Below are 22,007 nucleotides of genomic sequence, written 5' to 3' on the forward strand. Positions count from 1 at the left end.
TTCCACCAAGGCAGCCCAGCTTGGGGAAAGTGATCCAAAAGCAGGCAACTGTGTCCATGGCAGAGACAGCTCTGCTCCAATTGCTAGGGAAGACCAAGCTATCCACTGGGTACATCTGTGTCGGGGATCTAGGTCCAGTCCATGCAGGCTCTCTGGTTGGTGATTCAGTCTCTTGAGCCCCCATGGACCTAGGTTAGTTAACTCTGGTGGTCTTCTTGTGGAGTCCTTGTCTCCTCGGAGTCCTTCTATTCTTCCTGGACTGTCCCACGAGACTCTGCCCAGGTTCTGCCTAATGTTGGGCTGTGGGTCTCAGCATCTGTTTCGATCTGCTCCTTGGTGGAGCATCTCAGAGGATAGTTACGTTAGACTCTGTTTGCAAGCACAGCAGAGCAACAGGGGTTGACTTTCTCTCACGGGATGGGTGTCAAGTTGTGCCAGTCCTTGGCTGGCCATTCCCTCAATCTCTGTTTCATCTTTATTCCTGCACATCTTGTAAGCAAAGTAAGTTGATTCACTTGGACTTGAGTTTTGTGCAGAGTTATGAACATGGATCTCTTTGCATTGTGCTACATGCAGACATCCAGTTAGAACAGCGCACTTTGGTGAAGATTCTCTTTTTCCACCTTAAGGTTTTGGCTTCTCGGTTAAATAAAATCAAGTGTCTTTAATTCAATTGCATTGATCGACCTCTCTGTTTTCATGCTAACACCATACGGTTTTTTATTACTCATGCTTTGTAGAACAATGTGAAATCAGGGATGGTGACACCTCCAGAAGTTCTTTTATTGTGCAGGATTGCTTTTGATTTCTTAGGTTTTTTTATATTACCATACAAATTCAGGATTGCTCTTTCAAGGTCTGTTGGAATTTTGATGGGAATTGCATTGAATCTGAAGATTCCTTTTGGCAAGATGGTCATTTTTACTATGTTAATCTTACTGATCCATGACTATGGGAGATATGTAAGAGGAAATTTTATTCATGTTTCAATTGTTGTCTCTGAGGGAAATACTACCTCTGTCTGCCAATCTAGGGCTAGTCCTGGAAACTTCTAGACTGTACAATCTAACCTAGGAATAAAATGTTTTCAGCCTCTGAGAATTACTGCTTAACACTCTCATCCTTGCCAGCATTTTCATCACTACTTTTAGCAAAAGTGATGAGCTCCAGCCTTATTCGACTGAGTTGAAACGGCTACAGCATTGATGACTATTGCGCTGGCTTACTCAGCTTTACTTACCATAATCTCTACAGTGGAAAAGAATACACAGTAAAAGGAAACAAATAGAAACATCTCATAGCAGCCCGATTGGGAAGATACCGACCTTGACCTCCTGGGCTTGTGCCTGAGAACCCACATGGTAGGAAGAGAAAACCCACTCATAGAAGTTTTACTCTGACACCCATATACTTGTCTTGGTTCATGTAAACGCACTAAACTCCAGCAACTTGCTCCTGTCTTCTGGCTCCTTCTCACTCTTTGGCACATTTTGTCTTCACCTGAATTTGCTCTATCTGCAACCTGTCTCCCTCTGACTGTCCCGGTAAAAATGCCTCCTCTCTCTCTCTGCAGAGATCTTTCCGTCTTCTGATATCTTCTTCAATTTCTTTTCTTCAGAGACTTGAAGTCCTTGTCATACAGGCCTTTCACTTTCTTGGTTAGAGTTATACCAAGATGTTTTGTATTATTTGTGAGTGTTGTGAAAGGCGTTGTTTCTCTAATTGCTTTCTCAGCCCATTGGCCCTTTGTATAAAGGAGGGCTACCGATTTTTTAAAGTTAATTTTGTATCCAGCCACCATGCTGAAAATGTTTATCAGTTGCAGGTGTTATCTGGTAGAATTCTGGGCGTCATTTATGTATTCAATTTATCTTCTGTGAATAGTGATACTTTAGCTTCTTCCTTTGCAGTTTGTATCCCTTTGATCTCCTTTAGTTGTCTTATTGTTCTTGCTAAAATGTCAAGTACTATATTGAAGAGATATGGAGAAGGGACAGCCTTGTCTTGTCCCCGATTTCAATGAAGTCCCTTTAAGTTTCACTCCACTTAATTTGACGTTGGCTATTGTCTTGCTGTATATTGCCTTTATTATGTTTAAGTATGGGCCTTGTACCCCTAATCTCTCCAAATTTTCATCGTTAAGGGGTTTTGGATTTTTGTAAGGGGCTTTTTCAGCATCTAATGAAATGATCATGTAGTTTTTTTTCTTTGTTGGTTTATATGGTGGATTTTCATATGTGAAACATCCTTGCATCCTGGGATGAAGCCTACTTGATCATGGTAGATGATGCTTTTTATGTGTTCTCAGATGTGATTTGTGAGTATTTTACTGAGTATTTTTCTATCAGTGTTCATAAGGAAAATGGTCTCAAAAATTTTTTTTGTTGGGGCTTTGTATGGCTTAGGTATCATGGTAACTGTAGCTTCATAGAATGACTTTGGCAATGTTCCTTCAGTTTCTATTTTGTGCAGTAGCTTAAGGGGTACTGATATTAGCTCTTCTTTGAAAATCTGGTAGAATCATGTGTTAAAACCATCTGACCCTGGGCTTTATTTTTGGCTGGGAGACTTTTGATGACTGCTTCTACTTCATTAGGTGTTTACAGGACTGTTTAGATTGTTAACCTGGTCTTGATTTAACTTTGGTAAGTATTATCAAGGAAAATCGTCCATTTCATTTCGATTTTCCAGTTTTGTGGATTATAGGCTTTTGAAGTAAAACCTAATAATTCTTTGGATTTCCTTAGTGTGTTGTTATATTCCCCCTTTCATTTCTGATTTTGTTAATTTGGATATTATCTTTCTGCCTTTTAGTTAGTTTGGCTAAGGGATAGTCTATCTTCTTGATTTTCTCAAAGAACCAGCTTTTAGTTTCGTTGACTCTTTGTATTGCTATATTTGTTTCTATTTGATTGATTTCAGCCCTGAGTTTGATTATTTCATGCTGTCTACTCCTCTTTGGTATATTTGCTTCTTTTTGTTCTAGAGCTTTCAGATGTGCTGTTAAGTTGCTAGTATGAGATAGCTCCAATTTTTTTTTTATGAAAGCACTTATTGCTATGAACTTTGCTCTTAGTACTGCTTTCATTATGTCCCATAAGTTTGGGTATGTTGTGCCTTCATTTTCATTGAATTATCAAAATCTTTCATTTCTTTCATGACCTCATGGTCACTGGGTAGAGTTGTTCAGCTTTCATGAGCTTGTAGGCTTTCCTTGTCTCTGTTGTTCTGAAGTTCCAGCTTTAATCCATGATGGTCTGATAAGCTACAAGGGGCTATTTCAATCTTCATATATCTGTTGGGCTTGCTTTGTTACTGAGCATATAGTCAATTTTGGAGAAGGTTCTGTGTGGTGCCGAGAAGGTATATTCTCCTGTCTTTGGGTGAAATGGTCTATAGATATATTAGGTCTATTTGATTCATAAAGTTAGTTTCAGTCTCATTGACCTGTCCATTGGTGACAGTGGAGTATTGAAGTCTCCCACTCTTAATGTGTGGGGCTCAGTGTCTGATTTAAGCTTTAGTAATTTTTCTTTTATGAATGTGAGTGCACTTGTACTTGGGGCATAGATGTTCAGGACTGAGACATCATCTTGGTGGATTTTTTTCTTGGATGAATATGAAGTGTCCTTTCTCATCTCATTTGATTACTTTTTTGACTGAAAAAACTACATTACTACATATTAGAGTAGCTACTCCTGTGTGTTTCTTGGTTCTGTTTGCTTGGAAAACCTTTTTTCCAACTGTTTACTCTGAGGTAATGTCTATCTTTGTTGCTAAGGTGTGTTTCTTGTATGCAGCAGAATGATGGGTCCTGTTTTCACATCCATTCTGTCAGCCTGTGTCCTCTTATTGGGGAACTGAATGCATTGATGTTGACAGATATTAATGACCAATGATGTAATTTCAATACTGGTGGTATTAGTGTGAGTGTGTGTGCTTCCTCTCTTTTGTTTTCGATGGTATGAAATTATTCATTTTCTGTGTTTTCTTGGGTGTGGTTACCTTTGTGTTAGAGTTTTCCTTCTAATACCCTCTGTAGAGCTGGGTTAGTGGAAAGATTGTTGAAATTTGGTTTTGTCATGGAATTTCTTGTTTTACCATTTATGGTGATTGAAGGTTTTTAACTCTTACGACTTGATGTTTAAAGCCTAAATATTAAATGCACATAGTGCAGCTGAGTTTGGCTCCTTCTAATGCTGTATTGATGCAGAATATTTTAGTGTAAGACCCTAATATTCTATTCACTTTCGACGCAGTGCTGCGCTGCTATGCTGGTGTTTAAATCACTTCCTAGTGTGTTATACACAATGTGGAAATGGACCTGCTTCACCCCAACTATTCATGAGACACTAAGCAGAGTGAAGACACACCAGACACACTGCACCACGGACGCCGCCCCAGCGGACAGCTGCCCACACACGGTTCATTCAGTTGCTAGCAGTCAGCTGTCTAGTTCTCTTTTCCCACACATTCAATTGCTGTCCGCAGCTTGAACACAGTTCTTTTCGGATGTTTCCTGCGTGTAGCCACGAGCACTGACGTCATTCTGCGGACCATCTCTCAGGACAGGCTGTTTCCCATTCCCCTGAGGAAAGCCCCTGGACAGAGCTGCTGCTGCTCTCTGTCAGCGCTGTCAAAGAGGAAGTGGTCTTTACTTGGATAGAGACTACACAGTGAAGAAACTCCCAGATGCTGAGGAGAGGAGGGCCGGCTCCTTTATCCTGACGAGAGCACGGAGGCCGATGTTTTCTCCTGGCTTCTATCTTCATGTGAACCTGACTTATTGTTACAGTTTGTTTGATTTTACGAGGATGGTGACTCATGAAGGCTCTCAAGAGAAAGGGAACAAGGGTCTTACTAGTGGAGTAGGCTTCAGTTTACAATAACAATTTATTAAATGTATTAAATTTACTGTATGCAAAGAATAAACCAAAGCAAAGCACATGGTGGAGGAACGCAATCTTTCGGCTAGCCACAATCTGCTCTCATACCCTATGTTTTCACTTGAGACAATAATTAGCAGTTAATAAAATGTGTTTTTCCTGGCTGATAAATGGTCTCAGGGCACACTTTATCTGCCTATTTTATATGAATGGGACTCAAGTGGTCCTGACAGATAAAAATGTTCGAAAACACTTTCACAGTTTAGACAACATTGCTGCTATTTCATAACCATTGCATAGATTTTTTAATGAGCTAGTTATACTTGCTATTAAACAATTTTCATTAGGCCTGAATTCTGATACCAACAGTTTCATCTCATTTTGCCTGGTAAGTATGAGTATACAAAAGCAACAGGGGAAACCACTGAGTCAGACAAAACCTAAAGGGTTGTACTGAGTCTGCATGGGAGCCAACCCTCACCTTCCATCTTCTTCTAGCACTCTGCGCTGAAATTCATTCCTCTACTTAAACAAACAGACTGCAGGACAGACACTGGGCATTTGACAATGTTAGGGTGAGACGGTAACAGACTTGAACACAGGCTCCCAACGTCTTGTGGACTCTGCTAAGGGCTAAGATACAGCAGGCAAGACCACAGACTGTGCAGAGAGAAAAGCCTGGGTGCACGGAAGCATCCTTGGGCAGTCAGAACAACCACAGGAGCTGACGAGAGCCTTACAGGCTACACCACTGAGGAGGCGGCTCACCAGAGATGCATAGTGACAGGCCAGGAGGAGGGGACGAGACAAGGACGGGGTGTGAGCGGGGGTTGACAAGAAGCATTAAGTCCTCAGGACAAGCAAGAGGACAGAAACTCAAGACCGGTCGACACTGCAGTGCAAGGAGTTACTTCTGTGTCAGGAAGGTACTTAAGCTTGCAGCTGACTGAGCTTGGGGTTTAGAGAGGGTGTGGCCCCAAGCTTGTTCTCTCTCTGTGTCTCCAAGCGAGTCTATGTCTCTACACGTACACCTTGTGTTAGTCTCACAACCCTCCCCATAGCGCACTGCTCTGTGGCTGGCTTGCACATCTTGCACGTCCTGCCTGCAGGTTCCTTCTGGACCCTGGGCTGGAGGAGAGCTCTGGCGGCTGCGGCCTCCCTGGACCCTGGGCTGGAGGAGAGCTCTGGCGGCTGCGGCCTCCCTGGACCCTGGGCTGGAGGAAAGCTCTAGCAGCTACGGCCTCCCTGGACCCTGGGCTGGAGGAGAGCTCTGATGGCTGCAGCCTCCCGCCCTTTGGAGAAGACTGTGTAAATCACAGCTCACCTTCTACTGGAGCTCATATTCCCTCCTTGCTCAGCTTTTATTGATCTCCTCTGGAATGCACTTATATTTTATAACAGTATATCACTGTTCTATGATATGAGTCCCACCTGCCACAAGCTCCGAAATATATTTTGTCTGAGAAATGAGCGATGAAATACCCTTTTCTTTGCTGTCATGCCAGCCTGAGGCACTGAGGTCACAGCTCTTCAATTGTTACTTCATACAGTGAATCTACTTCAGGAAACGAGCTGCCACGCGCAGTACAAGCCAGCCTCTTCCTGGTTTCTGGTCAAATTCCTTGTCTTGCTCATCAATGTTTGTTTTCTCAAGTTCTCACCTGCTGAAAATTCAATGCCTGAACTACTGGTAACTGGAAGTGATGACAGAAGAGACCCAGAAATGACATTTGCAAGGCCTTGGGCAAGGCAGGGGTGTGGCTGCATCCACCAACAGGGACAAGCAGGCCACTCTAGACAGGACAAAGACAGGGTGTATCCAGTAGAGAGAGGCCTAGCGATGGAGTAGCATGTGCCTGAGGAAACCACCCACAGTCAGAGAAAAAACACACCCAAGAGAAAGAGGCCACGATAGTAACATTCACCAAAGCACAAGCAGAGGGCACATGCTACCAAACGGAGGCGGGGGATCCCAGGCAGCACTGAAGAAAGTGCCCCAGAGGGCACTGCACTGGATGGCAAGCCGCTGGCCACTGAGCTGAGACACGACGTAAACAAGTCCAGAACGGCTGACCCACTCCTGACTGTAAGTCTACCCCATGTGAGAACATAGAGAATGCTGCCTAAGAGGTAAATCCATCTAGGGCTGGAGAGATGGCTCAGCAGGAGTCAGTCCACATCCCAGAAGCCACACAAATGCCAGGCGGGCGTAGCAGGCCTCCTGTGTCCAGCTGTGAGGGACTAACACAGGATTCCCAGAGCAAGGTGACTCAGGAGATTGGGTGTGACTGAGGGACCCTGCAGCCAAGAATAAGGCGGAAGCAGGAGTGGTGGTGCACACCTTTAACCCAGCAACTGGGAGGGCTCCAGAGCTGGAGGCTGAAACACATCTGTCCCCATCCACAAATTTGAGTCTGTGTACTGCGTGACCAGTAAAGTGCACTAGTCCACAGACAGAAAAGGCCAGAGCAGGTAGCAGGTAGCAGGCAGCAGGCAGCAGGCAGCAGCAGCACCATTCAAGGACTGGAGGAGTCAATGACTCTTCAGCTTCCTTCAAACCGCAGCACCGGAAGACTAAGACACCCAAGCTGATTCCTGGATGCACACACTCACTAGCTAACAAGAGGACTATTATTCGGAGGAAATCACTGCTGTATGATTCTGTCATTGTGCCACCAGCACAGGTACAATATACACAATCCGAGTGGGTCTGGCCAAACTACCTCACGGGGAGTCTTGGTCATCAGGACAGAGTGAACAAAGGGCTGCAGGAGGCTACTGCTGGGACAGCACAGTAAGTGTGATTAGCAGACAGGACACTCTTCAGTGACAGAGTGCGACAGATACACTGATTACAAACTAAACACCACACACTGAGTACAACATAAGGCTATGGTTGCTGGCAGTCATCTGACACCACCACCAACTCCATGGGGGAAGCTTGGTGCTCACGTTACCATGGTTACAGCATGGATACACAGTAGATGTCTGCTCACGTTACCATGGTTACAGGCTGGATGCACTGTAGACACCTTATAGGGTGCATGAGACACACATGGTATGAGTCTAGGAAAGGCTGAGCTTCAAGATGAATTATAACTTTACAAGAAAAAGTGGAAGAAGCTATTGTTTGGGGTTAATTATATAAAACGTGCACTGAGAGTTTTATCAAAATACTGGGAACAAGATTCATCATAAAATATGCCAATAACTTCAGTGCTGCCTATTTTACGTAAAAAGAAACACATCTCACATACAACTGCAAGTACTCACATGTGTTTCCAAGCAGATTTCAAACATTTATCTACACTGAACTGTCATCTTAAAAATACAATCAGCTTTCTTCACACAATTTACATGTTTTGAAGAACATATGAGAAACCACAATGTAACAAATAATATTTCATATAAGATTAAAAATATACATATAGATATTTCATGGCTAGGTGCTTACTAACAATAAATAACCTTTAAAACACTCAATTCAAAATTCACTTTATACCCACGACTCAGGAGGCAGAGGCAGGTGGATCTCTGAGTTCAAGGCCAACTTGGTCTACAAAGTGAGTCCAGGACAGCCAAGGCTACACAGAGAAACCCTGTCTCAACAAAACAAAACACACACGCAAAAAAACAAAACAAACAAAAAATAGAAATAAAACTACTTTACAAACAAATAATATTTTAAGCTGGTTCCTAAAATAGATCTTAAGAAATGAGCCTTAAAATTGACTGAGAAAAATGATTTGAGAACCTTCAAATATGAGCAGAAGCCAGAAAAATATTAGGTCCAATAACAAGATGCAACTATATGCTTCCTACAAGAAACCCATTTGGAATATTAAAACAAAAATTCACCTAGAACAAAGCCATAAAAGAAAGCATGCTCAACTAACAATAATCAAAACAAAAGTGCATTGCTTGTGTATCTCATTGCAGCCAGCATCACCAGGTGAGAATGTGTACTCACAGCAGCATAAGGACACGTTATCACGTGTGTGCCTCAGCTGTGTGCAGGCCAAATGCTCTACAAGTAGTTAAAATGTGACACTCAGGAACAGAAAAATAGGCACCTCTACGAGCACAGTACAGTATTTCAGTATCTCCCCTCAACAACTGCCACAATAGGCAGGCAGAAAATTACAATAAAGAAGTCCTGAGCAGGACAAACAAAAGAGAGATCTAAATGATGATATTAAACACACACACACACACACACACACACACACACACACACACACACACACACACATTCTGGGCCATCACCAGAGCTCAAAAATAAACCAAAATCTTATAAAGTATGTTCTTTCACTACACCAGAATGAAACTTGAAATCAATAAAATAAAATGCATCGGCAAAACATCTAGAAAAAAGAACTAAAAAGCTTCTAGATTCAGTTATGAGACAAATTAAAGTCATTTTAATTGAAAGTGAAATCATGATTTTGAAAACACACTCCCTGCATGTACAGCAGGTCCACGACACTCTTAATAAAGGACTGTACCTACTTGGAGACCTAAGAGAATGAATGCAAACTGAAGTCAATAAAACCAAAAATCTCCTTGATTGATCAACCTCTAACATTAACAAAGAATCAAACATGACACAAATTACCAATATCTGGACACAAGAGACGTAACACATCACTACAAGGACAGCAAGGGGACACTATGAAAACTTTAAACACAAATATACTTCTCCAAAGGAAGCACGTAAAGTCAGCTGACCAATAAAATCCAACATCTACTTCAGGAATAAAAGCAGGGTTACACCCAAAGCTGAAAAGGGAAGCACTTTCCTCTAGCAGCACTAGGCACCTCCTCATCTTCTGCTTTAGCACCACAGGGTCCCTCCTGGCAAGATGGTCCAATGGGAAAAGTCCCCGTGGGCTCAGGCATGTGTGCACATTTGGCCGCTGGTTGTTGGCACTGTTGAGGGAGGTTTACAGCCTTGCTGCAGAAGGGAAGAAGCAAGCAGAGGGCCAAGCTCAGAAAGCAGAAGCCCCCGCCCCCCCATTCGAGTTGGCTTTTTGCTTTGTGTTTAGGGTCTGAGGTGTGAACGCTCTGCTTCCTACTCAGGTTCCAGGCTGCCCTGACCATCAGGGGCTCTAGCCCTCTAGAAGTGGCAGCCCAAAGATTCCCCCTTCCGTAAGTTGCCTTGGTCACGGTGTCGCATCACAGGGACAGGAAACTAAGACAATATCAGAATAGAAGGAAAGGTGCCAAAGTGTCTTATACTCAGAAAACGTAAGTAGAAAGTCCCATGGATTTTACCAGAAAAACCTGCTAAAACTGCTAAGTAATATTTGTTGTAGGATATTTATCCTAGTGTGATGCCTGGGATTGCTAACTGTAAAAACCTGTCTTTTGTGGTTCAGCCTTAGCACACATCTTTAATCTAGAGCTTTCTGTACACAGGATTTGATAAAGTTAACCCTAGGTCAAGAGGCAGAGCAAAAAACCAGCTGCCAGGGATTAAATAGAAAGGGATGGCTTTAAGTTAAAGGATGCTCAGGGTGAGTTAAAGCATGCTCAGGGTGAGTTAAAGGATGCTCAGGGTGAGTTAAAGGATACTCGAGCAGCTTGGAGAAGAAGAGGCCCTTAGCCCTTGAGCTCTTTGGCTCTGGGCTTCTGGCTTTCTCCTCCTTGGCTATTGGCTGAGCTAGCAAGCTTTTGTCCTTGGGCTTTGGGCTCTTAGCTTTTGTCCTTTTCCTTCTGGGACCTGAGCTGAGGAAGGTCAGCTGGGTGCTCTCACTGCTTCTCTAAGCTAGCAGGTTTTCACCCCAGCATCTGGTTCCTGAGTCTTCATTAGTAAAATTGAACAATTTGGGATTTACTTTCTTTAAAACAACAAATATTTAATCATTACAGGATATAAAATTCATAGATTGCACTTTTATGTGGTAGCAACAAACACTAACTGGATAAGTGAAAATGGCTGGAGTGGGAGGAGGTGATGACAGCAAAGTTCATCATTCTGAAAACCCTTAAATGAAACCAATGTGTCAGCCCTACACACATCGACACACCCTGCTCACAGCCAGGCACACACAGCCCACACCTGACGCAGAATTGTCAACACGCCCCCCTGCTTTGCTGTAGAAAATCGCAGTGCTTATGTAAGCACTACTCAGAACCCGAAGACATCCAGCAGCCAGGCAACCCTGGACCACAGGCAGGGCATGGAACGCTTTACACGTCCTGGTTCAAGACCAACGAGACACCTGCATAAATAAAACACGGCATCTGCGCAGGGTGGGGACGCGCAACTGAAGGAAGCTGCTCTGACCCACGTAGACGTGATAACTGGTTTCTGACAAGCACAGAAGATTCAGATATGGGAGAGTTACCTTTTTCTCAGCAAAAGGAACGTGGAAAGTGGTGTATTAATACATCAAAAACTTGTTTGCTCCAATTCCAACACCACACACATAAATCAGTTTAAACTGGTATACTTCAGTATGCTTCTATACCCCAAATCACAAGACGTTTAAAAGGTAACATAGAGGACATTTTTGAGACTGTGAAAACTCTTTTTCAAGGAGATGGAGACAAACATGAACACAGGAGACTTCTGGCAGGTGTGTCCTGGACGATGGGGTTTGTTTCAGGGACCCTCACCCCACCCTAACACTCATAATCCCCTGAGCTTGAGAATTCTGAATCTGGTGTACAGAAACACAACCAACTGCCCTGTGGCTTCCCCTTTAGCAAGATGAGCAGACGACAATAAAATAGTAAGAGGTGAGGAGACACACAAAACCATCCTCTGCCCCCTGCCCTTTTTTTTCTTTTATTACTTTCAATTGTGTATGGTGTGTATATGTGTGTGTGTATGAGTGTGTGTGCACACCCATGCACACGGATGCTTACAGAGGCCAAAGGTGCTGGATTTCCTGGAGATGAAATTACAGGTGGTCACAAACTTGCACCGTTTGGAGGACAGTGACAGGAAGATCTCAGAGGCGTGGGGGTCAGCTAGCATTGCAGGAAGTGTCTTACACACTCACTGAATATGGTACACCCATAAACACTCTTCAGTTGATTGCTTAATTAATGTAAACTAGCTTAGTGTTTTTTCTTGTAAAAACATTAAAAGAAAAAAGTTCCAACAGAAACCAGTACTTACACAGAATTGTCAAAAATTCTAAAATCGACAGGTTGCTTCTCTGTTTATGTAGATGTATTTAGTTTTTGTTTATCTATTAGAAATTAATCTTATAGTCTGAACGTCATGGATGAATCTGTCACCACAGCCATGTGCACACTTTGGAGCACCCCTCCATCTTTCCCTTCTGTGACTCTGCGACCCTCAGTGTAACTCAGGAAGGGAAGTAAGAGGGCCATGGATTAGGGAGCATAGTGCAGGGCTGTGGCTGTGGCCCTGCTCCTAGTCTGTCATAAAATTCAACAGCTCCACTTCTGCAGACACATCAGGGGCATGAGGGGCCAGCAGGCAGCTGACACAGAAGGGCCCTGCTGTGGGGGAGGGGGACAGGGAGCACCTGTGGGGGGGAGGGGGATGGGGAGCACCTGTGTGGGGGAGGGGACAGGGAGCACCGGTGGGTGGGGGGGCATGCTGTCAGTACCTGAGCGTGCAGCAGCTCCTCACACCGGTGAGCTTGCTTCTCGATAGCAGACACGTATTGTTTCTCGATGGCATCTAGCTGCTGCTTGACTGAAGACTGCAAAAGTGCCTAAAAACAAGAAAAAAAAAAAGTTGGATCAGACAAACATGGAGCTGACTGACAGCCCTTCATCTCACGCAGGGCACGCACGACAGTGGGGTGTAGGGCATGGGCAGAAAGCATCGGTCTTTAGGTTTTATTGCTGCTGATACTACACTTTTTTGGCTCAGATTCTACAAACACCTTCTCCTTAGAAAAGCCAAGCCATAGAAAATGATAAAGAAAGTAAATAGTTCTGTTAAAGACAAAGTCAGCTCAGTGGAGACCACACAGGATGAAGCAGGAATGAATGCAGATGCGGGGGTGGGGGAGGGGGGGAAGCCAGACATATTTCACTGGCTGACAAGACTCCACATCCTCTGGGCACGCTGCAGTACCCATGGGCCAAGCATGATCTTTGAGACCACAAGGCAAGTGGAAGCAGATGGCGGTTCTGAGCAACTTCAGACACCACGGCCTGCCCCCCAGGATGCTCATGCCCCCAACATGAAAGGGGGGAGGCTGGGTGTGTGTAAGCCAGCCTTATAAAGCAGTATTCATAAGGGGTAGCAAGGCTTGTGACGGAATCGTAGGACATGGACACCGGGGTGCTGGAAAGGGACAGAAGATGTCACTATTCTAAGAAAGTCATGTCAGCAAGGGGCGGTGACAACACGCCCCTTCCTGGACATGCTTACACGCCAGCCCTGCTCTTCTCTTCAACACCGTGTGATTCTAACATGTTCCCATAATATCTTATGTGCTATTTATAGACTCTAACACCCAAAGTGTGCACAAGGCTCTTTAGCATATTCGCTGTTATTAAACCTCTGTTACAATAAGCTACTCACAGAAGACAAACTGAAGGCAGACACATCTTATAGGAAACAGAACTCTGGCATGTTCACCAGTAAAAGACAAGTGAGCCAAATCTCTTAATCTTTGTTTTGAAAATAGACTTATTCAGTTGGAAACAACATGCATCAGAGTCCTAAATAAATAGGCATGCACTTATTTTATTTTTTTTTTACAAAACTAAAAATACTTTTTAAACCCCTGGATAAATCTCAGATGCTCAGAAAAATGGTTCTTTTGCAATTCTACCTCAGGCCCGGGCAGCAGCAAGGGTGAGGCTAGTGCCTGCGGGAAGGCAAAGGACAGTGTCTCCCAGTGCCACGCAGCCCTGCCCTGACCACCACAGAAGCATCAGGAATGACACACAGCAGCTGCCATGAATGCTCTGAGCTGGGACTCGGTGCTGTAAATCTCTAATTTTCCTCTCACAAAAATTAGTATTTGTTAGATTAAAATTTTTTCTTTTCAGCTTTTTGTTTTGTTTTATGTTGATTTAGAGAGGATCTCACTATGTAGCCCTGGTGTGCCTGGAACTGGCTTTGTAGACCAGGTTGGCTTTGAACTCACAGAGCTCTGCCTGTCTTTGCCTTTCAAGTTCTGGGATTAAAGTGTGTCACTCTGGGATAAAGGTGTGTCACCATGCTTGGCATAAAATTTTTTTTTAAATTAAAGAATGATAGAAACAATATTCTTGAAACAATTCCAGGTCTCTTGTAAGGGATGCCTTCTTGTTTTGAGGAAGGGTGTCAAGTAGCCTAGGCTACCCTCAAACTCAACTTTGTAGCTCAGTTACTCTCTTGGCCCCACTTCCCAAGTCCTGGGAGGACGGGTGTGTATCCCAACGCCTGTCGTTCCCTTCCGAATGTGGAGTGTGCAGAGCGGCTCAGTGGAAAGCACTGTTTTCACTCCCCCACCTGCTGTGGCCCCAAGCTGCCTCGAGCTCATGACTAGATCTAACTTGTCGCCCATGTGCTTCCAGGAAGACAATCAATCAAGCGGCCTCTTCCCACAGGGAAGCCGGCATCTGAAGGCTGTCTGCCCAAGTCACACTATTCCTATTCTTTTGAACATAGCTTTTGAGGACGAGTTGCTCATGAATAGCAAGAAAATCCACACCAGACAGGCTACGATTCAGCCACAGACACTCATGCAATCTCTTATCCACAGAGCAGGCACGCAGCGCACAGAGCAGGCACGCAGCGCACAGAGCAGGCACGCAACGCACAGAGCGGGCACGCCGCGCACACTATACTTTAAAGACCTCACAGGCCACAGAAAGATGAAGACAAGCACTTACACACAGTGTGTGTCAGGTCCTGCCTGTGAGGCTCAGCACAGCAGCCACATGAGGAACCAAGAGGCCAGAAAGGAAGCGAATGCAGTCAAGTGGGGGAGATCCCAGGAGCTACTCAACGCTGGGACTGTGAGTGCCCCAGTCCAGGCTAACCCGGAAACTCCGCACAGCCACCCTTCCTTTACCCATCCTGGACACACGAAAATATACTCACAGTAGCCACTTGGGTTTTAGCTTTCTGTGTAACTAAATAAAACAACAGCTATATCTCCTTATGTAAGAGAGAAGAGGTACACTGATGTAAGCATCCCCTGATATGTCTTCTGCCATGTCCTTTAAGGTAACTGCAAGGAACAAAGCCTAAGTCTGGATTTAAGGCTTCAGTTACTTCATCCTGGCTCCTGATTCACGTTCAAATGTGCAATCCCTGTGACCCAGTCAGCAGAAGAGAAGAGCCACGCCGCAGGAGCAACACTACATGTCTGAGGAGAAGTGACACAGATTCAATTCTATTTCATTTACAGAAAAGGGGGGGGGGGACTCTACTGTCTACGTTTTTTAACAACTCAATTGAGAAATCAAAGGTTTCTCTGGTTTGTCCATTTCATCTTTTTTATTCCTCTTCTTTCTTTCTTTTCTTCATATCTCCCCCCGCCCCCCGCCTCTCTAAGAAGAGCACCAGCAAGGTCACACAGGCTGCTGGAGCTGTCTGTTACCATCCTGGGTGTGTGGAAATGTGCTGGCACCACAGGCTTTTCTGCAGACCGAGGACCAGTGCAGCATTAATACACAATTCAAAAGGAGAAACGTCGGGATTGGGCGTGGATCTTAGTGGAAATCCAACACAGTCTAGCCACGTTATAAAGTACTTCGGAGGCTGTGAAGGCCAAAGAAAACCTTCAGGACAGAGGGAATGGTTCCTGCTGGCCTCCTTGTTACAGGGTCTAGTAACATAAGAGCCGATACCTCAAACACCACAGAAGTCTCCCAGTGAAAATTTCTTTTGTGCCATGGACAACACATTAAAATTAAGAAGTTTCTAAAATTAAGCACAGCACAGAGGCTGTGCATGTTTGCCTTCCAGACACCTCAACCTTTGGGAATGCTGCCATGTGGGCTGGCCTCCCTGATGCCACAATCTTGTTCCTTGTGACTTGAATCACAACTATGGTTTCCCTTGAAAGAACAAAGAAAGGGGAGCAAGAGCAGTCTCTGCCGGGAACAGCCTTCGGGGGATTAAATGAAGTGCCTGGACACCAGAGCGGGAGCCTGCCACAGCGGCAGGACAGACCTGAACCTGTCAAGCACAGGCAAGCCTGCGTTGGGACAGCAGGGACCTGGCTTCTACTCTAGATAAGCTCTCTTCCTCCACACCTCGTGCTGCTGCACCCGTCAGCTCTGCTCCCTGCTTATGTGTGAAGAACTGCTGCCTCTCCTCCCCACCCCACCCCGCCCACCCGCTGCCCCTCTGCCCCCGGGGGGCAATGATGCTCTCTCTCATACTGGTGGCTGCTTCCCTCTTCCTGTCGATGACATTACAAGGCAGCACTGCTCTAACACTTTCCTGACTGACTTGTGGCTTGGAGTCCTTACTGTCCATACATAAAATGGACTCCTGGAACAGAACTGGTGTCAGTGTTATTTTAGTAGTCACTAGATTTAAAGTCATTCCTGTTTTTTCTTTCAACTTGGTGTGGTCAACTGATGAAGTACAGGTCTCTCTGGAATGAAGAAGGAGAGGAGAGGGCTCCTCACATGGTGCCTGGACCAGCACTGAGGACTGAGAGACGGGGCTCAAGCCAGGCCATTGGAGCAGCACTAAAGACACCCCTGCCTGGGTGGCTTATGCAGGAGGAGCAGCGCTGTGGGGCAGCGGCACAGGCAGCGGGGACCACAGCAAAGGCAGCACCTGAAATTCTCAAAACCTGTTAACTCAGATCTCTGAAGTCAAGAGAAGCCCTGCTCAGAAGCCAAGCCTCCCATGAGTCAGCCGCAGGCCACACGGACTGTCACTAAGTAGACACAGAGTCACACTATTAAACAGAGTGAGGTGGCCTGGCAGGTTTGCCGTCAACCCAAGCTAGACTTCATCAAAGACTTTCGAAATGGGGGGAGTCACATGGCTATCCTACAAAAACATGTAACCAAAGCCTGCTGATAACGGCAGCCAAGAGGAATCCTGGGTCGCTCTTCCACCGAAATCTTCTCACTGCCTCAGAGCAAGCCGGCAACCTTCCCTAACACAGAGACATAGAGATTTTAAATTCTACATATTGTCCAAATTTTTTACTGTGTATATTAGCATGCCCCACCCCCAAAGGCCAAGTAGCTTTAGTACAGCACATCCTCCAATAATATGTAACTGTATAGAATTCCATGTCCTCACACATTGGGAAGACACACGGAGCTGCCTAGAATGTAAGGATTACAATCCAGTTTGGCCTCTCTGATCTGATCGTGGGTTACACACTTGTTAGAAACAAGACAGACAGGTAAAGGGTTTTTACGGATCATTAAATCTCTGCTATCTGTCCTCAGAGTCTATTACACAATACAGAACACATTTAACCAACTCTCTCTTATCTGTCAACCAGGGAAGAAATTTAACAGGGAAATACATCCTTGCAGATGTGCCCTTTAGAGAGATGAATGTGAACAGACCCCTCTGCAGGAAGGAGGTCACCTGAGTGGCAGAATGTGAGACTCCTGTCACTACTCTCTGCTGGCTACTGCCACGGGGTCTGTCCCAACACACTAAATGAAACAAAGAAATCTGTACTGCAAACATGTCCGTTCTTTGCCTCGGGAGCCTCCTAAGCTCACAGTCTTCAGTATCCACACACCTGCAGTGGTGAGAGGCAAGGACTGCAGGGCTGACACGCGACACAAGTGTTCTCACAGGTGCCACTCTGCAACCACACTTCCTACAGCACAAGCTGAGGCGGACACCGGTGGATAAGCTCGGATCTCCAGCTGTCCACTCCATTGGGACACGCCGGGCTTCAGCCATGCAAACCAGGATGTGGGAAGTACTGCCTGGGTCCTCTCCGGCCATCTCTCCTATCTGGTAGAATACGGTGGATACTGATTGATTGCTTAACCTTGAGCAGCACGAACCAGAAATCATTGTTATTGCATAGTGAAGGCTGAGTGTGGGGCAAGCAGGTGCTGTGCACGTAGGGAGCAAATGACAAAGTGGCTCATCCTCAAGCTTAATGTATTGGGAGTTCTTCCTGGATCTGCTATATATGAGGGAAGGAGAGGGAGGGTAGAGAGGGAGGGTAGAGAGGGAGGGTAGAGAGGGAGGGGAGAGAGGGAGGGGAGAGAGGGAGGGGAGAGAGGGAGGGGGAGAGAGGGAGGGGAGAGAGGGAGGGGAGAGAGGGAGGGGAGAGAGGGAGGGGAGAGAGGGAGGGGAGAGAGGGAGGGGAGAGAGGGAGGGGAGAGAGGGAGGGGGAGAGAGGGAGGGGAGAGAGGGAGGGGAGAGAGGGAGGGGAGAGAGGGAGGGGAGAGAGGGAGGGGAGAGAGGGAGGGGAGAGAGGGAGGGGAGAGAGGGAGGGGAGAGAGGGAGGGGAGAGAGTGAGGGGAGAGAGGGAGGGAAGAGAGTGAGGGGAGAGAGTGAGGGGAGAGAGTGAGGGGAGAGAGGGAGGGGAGAGAGGGAGGGGAGAGAGGGAGGGGAGAGAGTGAGGGGAGAGAGGGAGGGGAGAGAGGGAGGGGAGAGAGGGAGGGGAGAGAGGGAGGGGAGAGAGGGAGGGGAGAGAGGGAGGGGAGAGAGGGAGGGGAGAGAGGGAGGGGAGAGAGGGAGGGGAGAGAGGGAGGGGAGAGAGGGAGGGGAGAGAGTGAGGGGAGAGAGGGAGGGGAGAGAGTGAGGGGAGAGAGGGAGGGGAGAGAGGGAGGGGAGAGAGGAAGGGGAGAGAGGGAGGGGAGAGAGGGAGGGGAGAGAGTGAGGGGAGAGAGGGAGGGGAGAGAGGGAGGGGAGAGAGGGAGGGGAGAGAGGGAGGGGAGAGAGGGAGGGGAGAGAGGGAGGGGAGAGAGGGAGGGGAGAGAGGGAGGGGAGAGAGGGAGGGGAGAGAGTGAGGGGAGAGAGGGAGGGGAGAGAGGGAGGGGAGAGAGGGAGGGGAGAGAGGGAGGGGAGAGAGGGAGGGGAGAGAGTGAGGGGAGAGAGGGAGGGGAGAGAGTGAGGGGAGAGAGGGAGGGGAGAGAGGGAGGGAGAGAGGGAGGGGAGAGAGGGAGGGGAGAGAGGGAGGGGAGAGAGGGAGGGGAGAGAGGGAGGGGAGAGAGTGAGGGGAGAGAGGGAGGGGAGAGAGGGAGGGGAGAGAGGGAGGGGAGAGAGGGAGGGGAGAGAGTGAGGGGAGAGAGGGAGGGGAGAGAGTGAGGGGAGAGAGGGAGGGGAGAGAGGGAGGGGAGAGAGGGAGGGGAGAGAGGGAGGGGAGAGAGGGAGGGGAGAGAGGGAGGGGAGAGAGGGAGGGGAGAGAGGGAGGGGAGAGAGGAAGGGGAGAGAGGGAGGGGAGAGAGGGAGGGGAGAGAGGGAGGGGAGAGAGGGAGGGGAGAGAGGGAGGGGAGAGAGGGAGGGGAGAGAAGTGAGGGGAGAGAGGGAGGGGAGAGAGGGAGGGGAGAGAGGGAGGGGAGAGAGGGAGGGGAGAGAGTGAGGGGAGAGAGTGAGGGGAGAGAGTGAAGTGAGGGGAGAGAGGGAGGGGAGAGAGGGAGGGGAGAGAGGGAGGGGAGAGAGTGAGGGGAGAGAGTGAGGGGAGAGAGTGAGGGGAGAGAGGGAGGGGAGAGAGGGAGGGGAGAGAGGGAGGGGAGAGAGTGAGGGGAGAGAGTGAGGGGAGAGAGGGAGGGGAGAGAGGGAGGGGAGAGAGGGAGGGGAGAGAGTGAGGGGAGAGAGTGAGGGGAGAGAGTGAGGGGAGAGAGGGAGGGGAGAGAGTGAGGGGAGAGAGGGAGGGGAGAGAGGGAGGGGAGAGAGGGAGGGGAGAGAGTGAGGGGAGAGAGTGAGGGGAGAGAGTGAGGGGAGAGAGGGAGGGGAGAGAGGGAGGGGAGAGAGGGAGGGGAGAGAGTGAGGGGAGAGAGTGAGGGGAGAGAGTGAGGGGAGAGAGTGAGGGGAGAGAGGGAGGGGAGAGAGTGAGGGGAGAGAGTGAGGGGAGAGAGGGAGGGGAGAGAGGGAGGGGAGAGAGGGAGGGGAGAGAGTGAGGGGAGAGAGTGAGGGGAGAGAGTGAGGGGAGAGAGTGAGGGGAGAGAGGGAGGGGAGAGAGGGAGGGAGAGAGGGAGGGGAGAGAGGGAGGGGAGAGAGGGAGGGGAGAGAGGGAGGGGAGAGAGTGAGGGGAGAGAGGGAGGGGAGAGAGGGAGGGGAGAGAGGGAGGGGAGAGAGGGAGGGGAGAGAGGGAGGGGAGAGAGGGAGGGGAGAGAGGGAGGGGAGAGAGGGAGGGAGAGAGGGAGGGGAGAGAGGGAGGGGAGAGAGGGAGGGGAGAGAGGGAGGGGAGAGAGGGAGGGGAGAGAGGGAGGGGAGAGAGGGAGGGGAGAGAGGGAGGGGAGAGAGGGAGGGAGAGAGGGAGGGGAGAGAGGGAGGGGAGAGAGGGAGGGGAGAGAGGGAGGGGAGAGAGGGAGGGGAGAGAGGGAGGGGAGAGAGGGAGGGGAGAGAGGGAGGGGAGAGAGGGAGGGGAGAGAGGGAGGGGAGAGAGGGAGGGGAGAGAGGAGGGGAGAGAGGGAGGGGAGAGAGGGAAGGGGAGAGAGGGAGGGGAGAGAGTGAGGGGAGAGAGGAAGGGGAGAGAGTGAGGGGAGAGAGGAAGGGGAGAGAGGGAGGGGAGAGAGGGAGGGGAGAGAGGGAGGGGAGAGAGGGAGGGGAGAGAGGGAGGGGAGAGAGTGAGGGGAGAGAGGGAGGGGAGAGAGGGAGGGAGAGAGGGAGGGGAGAGAGGGAGGGGAGAGAGTGAGGGGAGAGAGGGAGGGGAGAGAGTGAGGGGAGAGAGGGAGGGGAGAGAGGGAGGGGAGAGAGGGAGGGGAGAGAGGGAGGGGAGAGAGTGAGGGAGAGAGGGAGGGGAGAGAGGGAGGGGAGAGAGGGAGGGGAGAGAGGGAGGGGAGAGAGGGAGGGGAGAGAGGGAGGGGAGAGAGGGAGGGGAGAGAGGGAGGGGAGAGAGGGAGGGGAGAGAGGGAGGGGAGAGAGGAGGGAGAGGGAGGGAGAGAGGAAGGGGAGAGAGGAAGGGGAGAGAGTGAGGGGAGAGAGGGAGGGGAGAGAGTGAGGGGAGAGAGGGAGGGGAGAGAGGGAGGGGAGAGAGGGAGGGGAGAGAGGGAGGGGAGAGAGGGAGGGGAGAGAGGGAGGGGAGAGAGGGAGGGGAGAGAGGGAGGGGAGAGAGGGAGGGGAGAGAGGGAGGGGAGAGAGGAAGGGGAGAGAGGAGGGGAGAGGAAGGGGAGAGAGTGAGGGGAGAGAGTGAGGGGAGAGAGGAGGGGAGAGAGTGAGGGGAGAGAGGGAGGGGAGAGAGGGAGGGGAGAGAGTGAGGGGAGAGAGGAAGGGGAGAGAGTGAGGGGAGAGAGGGAGGGGAGAGAGGGAGGGGAGAGAGTGAGGGGAGAGAGTGAGGGGAGAGAGGGAGGGGAGAGAGTGAGGGGAGAGAGGGAGGGGAGAGAGTGAGGGGAGAGAGTGAGGGGAGAGAGGGAGGGGAGAGAGTGAGGGGAGAGAGGGAGGGGAGAGAGTGAGGGGAGAGAGGGAGGGGAGAGAGGGAGGGGAGAGAGTGAGGGGAGAGAGGGAGGGGAGAGAGTGAGGGGAGAGAGGGAGGGGAGAGAGGGAGGGGAGAGAGTGAGGGGAGAGAGGGAGGGGAGAGAGGGAGGGGAGAGAGGGAGGGGAGAGAGGGAGGGGAGAGAGGGAGGGGAGAGGGAGGGGAGAGAGGGAGGGGAGAGAGTGAGGGGAGAGAGGGAGGGGAGAGAGTGAGGGGAGAGAGGAAGGGGAGGAGAGAGGGAGGGGAGAGAGGGAGGGAGAGAGGAGGGGAGAGAGGGAGGGGAGAGGGAGGGGAGAGAGTGAGGGGAGAGAGGGAGGGGAGAGAGTGAGGGGAGAGAGGGAGGGGAGAGAGAGGGAGAGGGAGGGAGAGAGGGAGGGAGAGAGGAGGGGAGAGAGGGAGGGGAGAGAGGAGGGGAGAGAGGGAGGGGAGAGAGGGAGGGGAGAGAGGGAGGGAGAGAGGAAGGGAGAGAGTGAGGGGAGAGAGGGAGGGAGTGAGTGAGGGGAGAGAGGGAGGGGAGAGAGGGAGGGGAGAGAGGGAGGGGAGAGAGGGAGGGGAGAGAGGGAGGGGAGAGAGTGAGGGGAGAGAGGGAGGGGAGAGAGGGAGGGAG

General features: G+C 49.1%; 1 protein-coding gene across 2 annotated transcripts in view; it reads right to left on the minus strand.

Moving 5' to 3' along the window:
• Nucleotides 1-22,007, minus strand: part of CCDC91 (coiled-coil domain containing 91) — a 181,348-nt gene that overhangs the window by 48,157 nt on the left and 111,184 nt on the right. For both annotated transcript variants that reach the window (XM_084766575.1, XM_084766576.1), the window contains one exon: nucleotides 12,476-12,583. In XM_084766575.1, the coding sequence (XP_084622701.1) occupies nucleotides 12,476-12,583 (108 nt within the window). The remainder of the gene's footprint in view (nucleotides 1-12,475; nucleotides 12,584-22,007) is intronic.

This window comes from Acomys minous (assembly GCF_964271855.1).
Source record: "Acomys minous genome assembly, chromosome: 17".
Classification (NCBI taxonomy): Eukaryota; Metazoa; Chordata; class Mammalia; order Rodentia; family Muridae; genus Acomys; species Acomys minous.